The following is an 11306-nucleotide window of genomic DNA, read 5'->3' as shown; positions in this document are numbered from 1 at the left end:
CCCGCCCCCCCACGGGCACACCCCCCCCCCTCCCCCGGCCCCGGCCCCGGCCCCGGCCAGGATCGAAGTTTCTGGCAACAAAGGGAAATAGCGAATCGATCGGCGCCGGAGATTAAGAGACAAGTGCGAGAATCCATCAGCGCCCGCGGCCGCCCGCAGCCCCCAGAGCCCCTATAGCCCCCAGAGCCCCCCTATAGCCCCCCTATAGCCCCTATAGCCCCCCGAGCTCCTATAGCCCCCCAATATCCCCTATAGCCCCCCTATAGCGCCCAGACCCTATAGCCCGCCTACAGCCCCCATAGCCCCTGGCGCCTATAGCACCTATAGCCCCTCTATAGCCCCCATAGCCCCCATAGCCCCCGGCCCCCGACCCCTATACACCCCCCGACCCCATAGATTTCCCCAACCCCACAGACACCCCCCCCATCAGCCCTATATACCTCCCCAGACCCCCCCCGACCCCGCATACACCTACAGATCCTATAGACCCCCCCAACCCCGTAACCCCAAACACCCCCCCCAGACCCCACAGTGTCCCCCCACCCACCTGCCCAGAGCCCCCCAACCCCTTTATGCTCCATAAGGACCCCAGACCCTATAGACCCCATAGATCCCCCCTCCCGGACCCCTCATGCCCCCCCCCACAGACCCCAGACTCACGACTGCAAGGCCCCAGGGGCCCCCTGGCACCCCCCACCCCTATAGCGCCCCCCCCCAGCCCCCCCCGACCCCTATAGGGCTGCACAATGCGGCGCAGGGCGCGATGCGTGACCGGGGTGCAGAGCGGGGGGGGGGGGGGGCTCAGTGCTGCCGCGTGCAGGGACACACGCGTGTGCACACGCATTCCCCCCCCCGCCTAGAGCGTGCGACGCTTGTGCTGCCGGGTCTGCACCCCCCCACCTCCACCAGTGCCACCAGTGCTGCGGACTGGGGAGGGAAGGGGGGGGTGCTGGGAGCGGCTGGGCCTCCTCATCGACCCAAAATGAGCCGTTTTGAGCCCAAAATGCTGGGGGGGGGGGGGGCTGCGGCAGGCGGGGGACACTGATTTGTGGGGGGGGCTGGTGGTGGGTGAGCTCACACGTGCAAGCACACACGTCTCCCTGTGCGCTGGCACGGGTGTGCACATGTGTGTTGCATGCCAGGCACGTATGAGCTGTGTGCGCTGCACGCCTGTACACGTGTGCTCTGCACGCCCTTCATGTGTGTGCTGCGTGTCCTTCACGTGTGCGCTGCACGCCTGTACACACGTGCCCTGCACACCTGTACACATGTGCATTCTGTGCCCTTCACATGTGCTCTGCGCGCCCTTCACGTGTGCTCTTTGTGCCCTTCACACATGCTCCTCACGCCTGTCCCCGCCGTGTGCCCTCGTGTGTGTGCGCCCTGTACGCCCACACACGTGTGCTCTGCGCGCCCTTCACGTGTGCCCTACACACCTGTACACGTGTGCTCTGCACGCCCTCACGCCTGTGCTCTGCTCGCCCTCGCAGGTGTGCTCTGCACGTCCTCACACGTGTGGCCGGGCACACGCGCCCACCCTGCACCCCCAGCGCACACGCATGCGGCCTCGCACGCGCCGCAGCGGAGGCCGTGGGCTGGGGGGGGGACACACGCGGGGCCGCCCCACGCGTGTGGGGCCGCGGTGCCGGTGCGCGGCCGCCCAGCGCCCGATCGATCCGCGCGAGAGTCGCATCTTGTCACAATAATTTATTGCTCCCATCCCGCCTGATCGATGCCGGGAATTAGCGACCGGCTCTCGGCGTTCCCCGCCGCCGCCACCGCCCCCCCGGCACCGCCGGGACCCCCCGGACCCCCCCGGCGCCCCCAAACCCGTGCCGCAACCCCCCGCCCCGCGCTGCCGCCGAACCCCGCAGCGGTCGGTGCCCCCCTTGGCTTTACGCCGCCGTCACGCCGCCGTCTTGGCCCCGCACCGCCGCGGCTTCGCCCCCGCGCCTCCGGCTTTACACCGGCATCTTGCTTTTGTGCCGGCGTCTTGGCTTTACACCAGGGTTTTGGCTTTACGCCAGTGTCTTGGCTTTACACCAGTGTCTTGCTTTTGTGCCGGTGTCTTGGTTTTACACCAGTGTCTTGGATTTGCGCTGGCATCTTGGTTTTATTCTGGCGTGTTGGCTTTACACCAGTGTCTTGGCGTTACACCAGTGTCTTGATGTTACACCAGTGTTTTGGCTTTACACCAGTGTCTCGCTTTTGTGCCGGCATCTTGGCTTTGCACCAAGGTCTTGGTTTTACACCAGTGTTTTGGCTTTACACCAGCATCTTGGCTTTACACCAGCGCCTTGACTTTACGCTGGTGTTTTGGCTTTACGCCGGCATCTTGCTTTTGTGCCGGCATCTTGGCTTTACACCAGTGTCTTGGCTTTACACTGGCGTCTTGGTTTTATGCTGGCGTGTTGGCTTTACACTGGTGTTTTGGCTTTACACCAGCGTCTTGGCTTCATGCCGGCATCTTGGCTTTACGCCGGCACCTCGCTTTTGTGCCGGCACCTTGCCTTTACACCAGTGTTTTGGCTTTACGCTTGGCCTTCTCTTTTCCACCACCAACCACCACGGCTTTGCACCAGGGTTCGGGCGTGACGCCGGCGCCTCGGCCTTGCACCGGCATCTCGCTCCGGGACCGGCGCCTCATCCCGACACCGGTGCCTCGGCTTTACACCGGCGTTTGCACCGCTGCTGTGCCCTGTCTTTTTGCACTCACGCCTCAGCTTTGGCTTCGCGGCTTCGTGCCGCCGCGGATTTACGCCAGCCCCGCAGCTTCGCACCATTTGCCCCCTCCCCATCCTTGGCTCCCACAGGCACCGAGCGAAGGGTCCCCCCGGGGGGGGGGTCACAAGCGCCGGCTCCCCCCCCCCCGTGCCGCGTCCGCACACGCGAAACGTTTTAAATAAAAGTGGCGTCAGGACTAAAGTGGCTCCAAATGAAGAAATATGGGGCCGGGCGGCGGCGCCGGGATTTCTCCATCTCGCAGCCGGGGACCCCCGGGGGGGCGTCGGGCGGGGGGGGGGGGGGCCCTATAGATCCCATATGGGGGGGGCGAGGGGTCAAGGGTCGGTGTGGCCTCCTGTGGCAGTCGCGTGTGCCAGGGGCCGCCCCCACCTCATTAGCGTTAATTAGCGAGTGAACGGGCTCCGAAGGGGTGGGGTGGGGGGGTGTGGGGTGCGGGGGGGAGGTCTCGGGAAATGGGGGGCAGCGCTGAGCCCCCCCCACACCCATGGGTACCCCCCCCCCCTTGCACACGCGTGTGCAACACACACGCACACGCGTTCAGGCTTAGCCCCGCCGCATTAATCACCCGGTAATGGCTAATTACGGCGGCTCCGCCCCCCCCCGCGCCCCCCCCCGCCCCCCCGCTTTCCCCCCCTCCTCTCCCGGGACCCGCCGAGCGCAAACAGCCCCCGGACACGCGGGTTCGCGGCGCGCCGGGACCGGATCCGCCCGGCGGCGGCGGCGCTTTGATGTGGCGGCCCCGGGACACCCCCCCCGCCCCTCCTCCACCCCCCCCACACCCTCCGCCGGGACCGGGACCCCCCCGCACACTCCCCCTCCCCGGCACCGATCCCTATGCGGGGCCGTATGGACCCCCCCCCGTACGGAGACGCCGCTGCCTGCACCCCCCACGCATGGTCCCTACAGGCCCCCCATCCCCTACACACAGTCCTTACGGACCCCCCCATCCCCTACGCAGGGTCCATACGCTCCGTACGGACACTCAGCCGTGCCTCCCTGCATCCCCTACGCATGGTACGTATGGACACGCCACTGTGGCCACCCCCGTTCCCCTATACACGGTCTGTATGGCCACGCTGCTGTCACCATCACCTTCCCCTATGCATGGTACGTATGGACGCGCTCCGGCCACCATCCCCATCCCCTATGCACGGTCCATACGGACACGCTCCCGCCCCTGTCGGCTCTGTAGGGTCCCGGCCGTAGGAGCGGCCCTGGGGGCTGATGCATCCCCCAGTATAGAGGCGCCTATAGGATGCATACGCTGCCTTTGCGGGAAAGCGCGGGGGCCGGGGCTGTGAGAGCCTGCACACGTGTATATAGGGGTGGGATATTGCCCCGGCAGCCACCTATAGCCGAGTTGTGTCCTGCCCAGAAACACCTATAGGTGCTTTACATGAACACCAGGCTATAGGGGCCTGCGCTCTTGTGCCTCGATGGGTTTGCGCGGCACGTATGGACCTGGGGACGTTACCCCTCTGGCAACAACTATAGGGTGCGGCCCCTATAGCCATCACTCTGTCGATGGTGTTTATTCAGTGCAGGCAGAGGCACTACGGAGCGTCGGTGCCCCTATAGCGGGACGTATAGCTGCTGCGGGCAGCTGCCTTCACCCTCCCGCTGAAATCGTCTCTCTATAGGGGTCCTTCCTCTATAGGCAGATGCTGTTCCTATACGGGTACCTGTATTTATGGAGCGTCTGACAACACACAACGCATACAGGCGGCTTGTCCTTCCCGCTGTAGATTTCCCCTATAGACCTGTCACGCCGGTGCCGCTGTGTCCCTGCGGAGCTCCGGCTGTATGGGCCCGCCTGGCAGGGCCGTATAGGGCTATACTGGGGCTGTGGGGCTGCTTATGGGGGGGCGTACACGGCCGTGCAGGGGGGACTGCGGGGCTGTATAACTTCTATATGTGGGGTGCGTGTCTGTATATAGGGGCTGTGTATCTATAGGGGGCTGTATCTATCTATAGGGGGGCTGTGTATCTATAGGGGGCTGTATCTATCTATAGGGGGGCTGTGTATCTATAGGGGGGCTGTATCTATCTATAGGGGGGCTGTGTATCTATAGGGGGGCTGTATCTATCTATAGGGGGGCTGTGTATCTATAGGGGGGCTGTATCTATCTATAGGGGGGCTGTGTATCTATAGGGGGGCTGTGTATCTGTATATGGGGGGGCTGTGTGTCTATAGGGGGTCTGTACACCTCTTTATGGTGGGGGGGGTGTCTGTATATAAGGGGGCTCTGTTCACGTATTCTGGGGGGGGGCTGCAGCGCTCTATAGGGGTGCTATAGAGGCGCCGGGTGCCCTCGCAGCTTTGCCCGCGCCACACACATGTGGGGACACCCACCCCCCGCCCCCCATTCCCCCCTACACCCCCCCCCCCCCGTTTTCCTACCGGGGCGGCGGATCAAAGCGGCCCCATTGATCCCCGCATCGATCCCGGCCGGGCCGGGGGGGGCCGGGGGGGGCCGGGGGGGCCGGGGGGGGGGGCCGGGCCGCGCTCCCATCGCCGCGGGTCATGAAACAACGAGCCCAGGCGGGCCGGCGGCCGGGCGCTAATTGGGGCCATGAATAATGCAGGGACGGGGGGGTGGGCCGTGGGAAAGGGGGGGTCGGGGGGGTGGGGGGGGGGAGCGGGGGTGTGCAGGGAACGGGCGGGTGCAGGGGGTGTAGGTGCAGGGGGGGGGAGCGTACAGGGGGTGTAGGTGCGGGGGGGGGGTGTATAGGGGGTGTAGGTGCAGGGGCTGTGCGTGTAGAGGGTCTGGGGTTCTGGGGGCTGTACGGGCAGGGCGTGAGCATACAGGGGTGTTCCTGGAGGATCTGGCTGTATAGAGGTGTGTACGTGCAGGTTCTGAGAGTATAGGGGGTGTATGTGCATAATCTGAGGGTACAGGGGGTGTACGTGCAGGATCTGAGGGTATAAGGGATGTATGTGCAAGGATCTGAGGGTACAGGGGATGTACGTGAGGGTACAGGGGGTGTACGTGCGGGATCTGAGGGTATATAGGGGATGTACATGCAGGATTTGAGGGTATATAGGGGGTGTACGTGCAGGATTTGAGGGTACAGGGGGTGTACGTGTGGGATCTGAGGGTATATAGGGGATGTACATGCAGGATTTGAGGGTATATAGGGGATGTACGTGCAGGATTTGAGGGTACAGGGGGTGTACGTGCGGGATCTGAGGGTATATAGGGGATGTACGTGCAAGGATCTGAGGGTATATAGGGGATGCAGGTGCAGGATTTGAGGGTACAGGGGATGTACGTGCAAGACCGGACAGGGGATGTACATGCAAGGATCTGAGGGTATATAGGGGATGTACGTGCAGGATCTGAGGGTACAGGGGATGTAGGTGCAGGATCTGAGGGTACAGGGGGTGTACGTGCAGGATTTGAGGGTATATAGGGGATGTACGTGCAGGGACTGCGCGTCTGGGGACGTATGTGGAGGGTCTGAGCGTGCAGGGATGGAGGCGCAGGGCTCGAGCGTACAGGGGTGCACAGGAAGGAGCTGAATGTATGGGGGGTGTGAGCTGAGTGTGCAGGGGCCGAGTATACGGGGGTGTCCGTAAGGGGTCTGAGCATATGGGGGTGTCCATAGGGGATCTGTGTGCCCGGGGGTTGCGTGTGCCGCAGGGGCTGCGCGGGGGGGGCCGTTGGTGTGTGTATGGGGTGTGCGCGCAGCGCGTACACAGCGCGTGTGTAGGGGACGCGTCTGCAGGGACACGGGGTGCGCGTGACCGCACATGCAGGGGAGCTCTGTGGAGGGTATGAGGTGCGTGTATCAGGTGCGTGTACAACATGTGTGTATCAGGTGTGTATATCAGGTGCATGTACAACGTGTGTGTATCAGGCGTGTGTACCAGGTGCGTGTACAACCTGTGTGTATCAGGTGTGTGTATCAGGTGCATGTACAACATGTGTGTATCAGGTGTGTGTATCAAGTGCGTGTACAACGTGTGTGTATCAGGTGCGTGTATAACGTGTGTATCAGGTGCGTGTACAACGTGTGTATCAGATGGATGTATCAGGTGCATGTCGCGTGTGTAGGGGTGTAGGTGGCGAGTCTCGGGGCGCGTGCAAGGGCTGCCTGTGTGCCCTGGGGCGTGCACCAGCTGTGGGTGTAAGGAAAAGGGGGTGTGTAAGGGGGGCCATGCGTGTGGGTGTGAGTGTATAAGGGGTGTATGTGTGTAGGGGACGTGTGTAAGGGAGAGGTGTGTGTGTACGAGGGAGGTGTGTGTAAGGGAAGCATCTACAAGGGATGTACGTGTGTAAAGGTGGGGGATACGTGTGTAAGAGCGGTGCACATATGTGTAAGGGAAGTGTCCAAGCGTGTGAGGGGAGGTGCGTGAGTCGGGGGGGGGGTCTACAAGTGCCTTAAGGAGTTGTGTGTGCGCGTGTAAGGGGCACATACATGTGTCATGGGCACAAATGCGTGTGTAAGGGGCATGTACACGTGTGAGGGACATTACACGTGTGTGAGGGACACGTACGTGTATGTAAGGGGCACGTACACATGTGTAAGGGGCACGTACACGTGTAAGGGGGGCGAGCGGGTGGCAGGAATATGAGGGACGGGTGTGTGTAAGGGACACGTGCAGGTGTGCAGGGGTGGTGTGTGCGCGTGTGTAGGGGATTGTGCGGATAAAGGATGCGTGTACAGGGGATGCGTGTTGCGAGGGAGGCGCGTGTGAGGGATGTTTCTATAAAAGATGGGGGGGGTGTTTGTACTGGGGCGCGTGTGCGCGTGCAAGGGCCGTGCGTGCGTGTGCAGGGGCCGTGTCCGTGTGCGGGTGCCGGCAGCGGGCGGGTGGCCGCGGGCCGCAATTCCCAGCGCTGCTCGTTAGCGCGGGGCTGCGGGAGCCGCCGCCGAGTTGAAAGCGCCGAAACCCGAATCAAAACTAACAAGGAAACGAGCCGCTGCCGGGGGGCACGGGGGGGGGGGGCTGGGGGGGGGGGGGAGAGAGGAGGGGGGGGCTGGGGGGGGGGCTGGGGAGGGGCTGGGATGCTCCCCAGGCCCTAAATCCTTCCCCGCGCCCCGTCCCTGCTCCCCCAAACAGTCCCCGCACCACCTAAATTCCCCCCCCCCTCCCCGCACACCGTAACCCCCCCCCCCAATGCCCTTAAATCCGCCCCCCCCCCCCGTGCCATTCCTGCACCCCGTTCCTGGACGCCCACCTCTGCACCCCCAAATCCCCTCCCCATCCCCGCTCCCCCCACGGCAAGGCTGCACCCCCAAACCCTCCCGTCGCCCCCCCCCGCAGGTGTGACCCCCCCGCCATGGACTGCAGCTGCGTCTCCGACCTGCTCCTCACCTCCCCGGTGCCGGCCCTCTGGACCCCAGGTACCCCCTGGCGCCGCAGACACACGGACGTGGGGACAGACACCGCTGCGCCCCCGTGACCCCCCCGCGCCACGAGGTCCCCCCCTCCCCGTACACAGGACGGTCCCCCTGCGCTTGCGGCGTGGAGGGGGGGTGAGGAGCGGGGACACGCGTGACGTTGTCCGGGGCACCCCCTTGTCTGGGGCACCCGATTGTCACCCTGGGCCACGGGGACGCCCCTCCTGGCCCCCCCACTGTCACCGGGACCCACGGGGACACCCCCCGGGACCCCCGCTGTCCCGGGAGACGTGGCGATGTCATCCCCGGCACCTCGGTGTCCCCCGGCACCCCCGGGTCACCGTCCCTGGCACCCCGCTCAGCACCGGGGGACGTTTCCCGGTGCCCCCCCCCACGGCACAGCCCCCCCCCACGGCCCGTGTCCGTGTCTCCCCCCCGCTTTAGGCTTCGCCTTCCCGGACTGGGCCTACAAGCCGGAGTCGAGCCCGGGGTCGCGGCAGATCCAGCTCTGGCACTTCATCCTGGAGCTGCTGCGGCAGGAGCAGTACCGGGAGGTGATCGCCTGGCAGGGCGACTACGGCGAGTTCGTCATCAAGGACCCCGACGAGGTGGCCCGGCTCTGGGGCGTCCGCAAGTGCAAACCCCACATGAACTACGACAAGCTCAGCCGGGCCCTCAGGTGAGACGGGGCCCGCCCCGGGGACCCCCGAGTGACCCAGGGGACCCCAAAACCCACCCAGGGGACCCCCGACGGTACCAGGGGAGCCCGAATACTCACTCGGGACCCCAAAATCTATTCCAGGGGACCCAAAACTGACACAGGGGACCCCAAAATCCACCCCAGAGAGACCCAAAACACTCCAGGGAGCTCCAACTGCACCAGGGGATCCCAAAACCACCACAGGGAACCCCAAATCCTCACTCGGGACCGCAAAATCTATCCCAGGGAGCCCCAAATCCACACTTGGGACCCCCAAATCACCCCCAGGGAACTCCAACTGCACCAGGGGACCCCCGACTGCACCAGGGGACCCCAAAACCGACCCAGGGAGCCCCAAATCCTCACTTGGGACCCCAAAATCCATCCCAGGGGACCCCAAACTGACACAGGGGATGCAGATCTCCAACTGAGACATACCCTGGGAGCCCCAAATCACCACCAGGAGCCTCAAAACACTCCCAGGGAGCCCCAAATCCTCACTTGGGACCCCAAAATCCATCCCAGGGAGCTCCAGCTACACCAGGGGACCCCAAAACTGACCCAGGGAGCCCCAAATCCTCACTTGGGACCCCAAAATCCATCCCAGGGGACCCCAAACTGCCCCACGGGTCCCTGAACCCACCTCAGGAGCCCCAAAACTGCCCCAGGGAGCCCCAAGTCCATCCCAGAGGACCCCAAAGTGACCCAGGGGACCCCAAATCCACCTTGGGAGCCCCCAACTGTCCCAGGAGCCCCAAATCTCCACCTCGGGAGCCCCAAACCACCCCAGGGAGCCCCAAATCCACCTCAGGTAGCCCCAAATCCCCACCTGGGACACCCAAACTCTCCCCGGGACCCCCAAACCCAAACCACCCCCCCCCCCCGGGGAGCTCCAAATCCCCTGGAACTCCTCCCCCCCCCCCCCCCCCCCCCAGGAGCCCCGTGCTGGTGAGGAGGGCGGCGGAGCTGGGGGTGCTGGGGGGATGCTGGGGTGTCCCCCGGGGGCAGTGGGGGGTCCCGGGGGGGGCTCCCCGTCCCGCTGCCGCCCCCCGCAGCCCTCCCGCCCCCCCCAGGTACTACTACAACAAGCGGATCCTGCACAAGACCAAGGGCAAACGCTTCACCTACAAGTTCAACTTCAGCAAGGTGGTGCTGGTCAACTACCCGCTGCTGGAGGTGGCCGGGGGGGCCCCGCTCCTGCTGGCCCCCGGGCCCTTCCCGGGGGGGGGCCACGGCCCCGACTGCGCCCCGCTCACCCCCGAGGTACGGGGGGACACCGAGGGATGTGTGTGGGGGTGTCCAATGGGAGCCCCCCAGCTCCCCGCTCACACCCCGACTCCGCAGACGCTGCAGTCGCTCTTTTGCGGCCCCCGCCCCGCCGACCCCCCCGGGCGGGCCCCCCCGTTCGAGCGGCAGCCGGAGGCCGAGAAACTGCGGCTGGAGGCGGCTGCGCCCTTCCTGGGCTCCGGTGAGCAACGAGGGGGGCCGGTGGGTGCGATGGGGGGGGGTAGTAGGTGCGATGGGGGGCGGTGGGTGTGATGGGGGGGCGCTGGGTGCGATGGGGGGGCAGTGGGTGCGATGGGGGGGCGGTGGGTGCAATGGGGGAGCGCTGGGTGCGATGGGGGGGCGGTGGGTGCGATGGGGGGGCGGTGGGTGCGATGAGGGGGGCGGTGGGTGAGATGGGGGGGCACTGGGTGCTATGGGGGGGCGGTGGGTGTGATGGGGGGGCGCTGGGTGCGATGGGGGGGCGGTGGGTGCGATGGGGGGGGCACTGGGTGCTATGGGGGGGCGGTGGGTGTGATGGGGGGGCGCTGGGTGCGATGGGGGGGCGGTGGATGTGTGTGTGGGCAGTTCGACGGGGGAGTTGCGGTTTGGGGGGATGCGGGGGGTGTGATGGGGGGGCAGTTCGGGGGCTGCAGTTCGGGGGGGGTGCGGGGCCCGCCCTGACGCCCCCCCCCGCAGGTCTCTCGGGCTACTCGAAGGCGCCGGCGCTGCTGGGGGGCTACGGGCGGGGCCCGGTGCCCGAGTACCCCTGGGGCTGGGGGCCCTACGTGCCCGGGGCGCTGCCGCTGGCCAAGCTGCCGGCCGCGCTCTACCCGCCGCCCTTCTACCCGCCGCTGCCGCCGCCGCCGCCGCCGCCGCCGGGGCCGGGGCCGCTGCCGGGGCCGGTGCCGCCGCCGGGGCCGGGGCCGCTGCCGGGGCGGCCGCTGGAGCCGGGCTCGGACTCGGAGCTGGAGGTGACGGACGGCGGCGGCGGCAGCTCGGGGGACGAGGCCGGCAGCCCCCCCCCGGCCCCCCCTGCGCGCAGCTGAGCGACACCAACACCCCCGAAAAAAAAAAAAAACAAAACAAAGCTGGGGGTGTTTTGGGGGGGGGGCGTGTCCAGGCACGGCTCCCCCCGAGATGTCCTGCCCCCCCGCGCCCCACGGGGGACACTCCCGCGCCCCCCCCCCCCCGGGGACAGAGCTGTTTGGGGGAGGTGGGGGGCAGTACCGCCCCCCCAACCCCTTTT

The 11306-nt window shown here is 66.0% G+C and overlaps 1 protein-coding gene across 2 annotated transcripts; it reads left to right on the top strand.

Moving 5' to 3' along the window:
- Positions 1 to 8022: 8022 nt before the first annotated feature.
- On the top strand, positions 8023 to 11140 carry LOC141972507 (ETS domain-containing transcription factor ERF-like). Of its 2 annotated transcripts, XM_074930391.1 has the most exons (5): positions 8023 to 8097; positions 8539 to 8773; positions 9868 to 10057; positions 10139 to 10262; positions 10757 to 11140. In XM_074930391.1, exons 1-5 carry the CDS (start codon positions 8034 to 8036, stop codon positions 11104 to 11106), a joined length of 963 nt encoding a protein of 320 aa, XP_074786492.1. In that variant the 5' UTR covers positions 8023 to 8033; the 3' UTR covers positions 11107 to 11140. The 2 variants fall into 2 exon arrangements, with proteins under 2 accessions (XP_074786492.1, XP_074786493.1); XM_074930392.1 differs by lacking the exons at positions 9868 to 10057; positions 10139 to 10262; positions 10757 to 11140 and adding an exon at positions 8897 to 9663.
- The last annotated feature ends 166 nt before the right edge of the window (positions 11141 to 11306 follow it).

This window comes from Athene noctua, chromosome 33, assembly GCF_965140245.1.
Source record: "Athene noctua chromosome 33, bAthNoc1.hap1.1, whole genome shotgun sequence".
NCBI classification, from domain to species: Eukaryota; Metazoa; Chordata; class Aves; order Strigiformes; family Strigidae; genus Athene; species Athene noctua.
This window is presented reverse-complemented; position numbering and strand designations above follow the sequence as displayed.

Excerpts from the sequence above, each read along its gene's own strand:
- LOC141972507 (XM_074930391.1), top strand. The coding sequence starts at position 8,034 with ATGGACTGCAGCTGCGTCTCCGACCTGCTCCTCACCTCCCCGGTGCCG. Across the intron at positions 8,098-8,538 it reads GCCGGCCCTCTGGACCCCAG|GCTTCGCCTTCCCGGACTGG; the intron begins GTACCCCCTGGC and ends CCCCCGCTTTAG. Across the intron at positions 8,774-9,867 it reads AAGCTCAGCCGGGCCCTCAG|GTACTACTACAACAAGCGGA; the intron begins GTGAGACGGGGC and ends CGCCCCCCCCAG.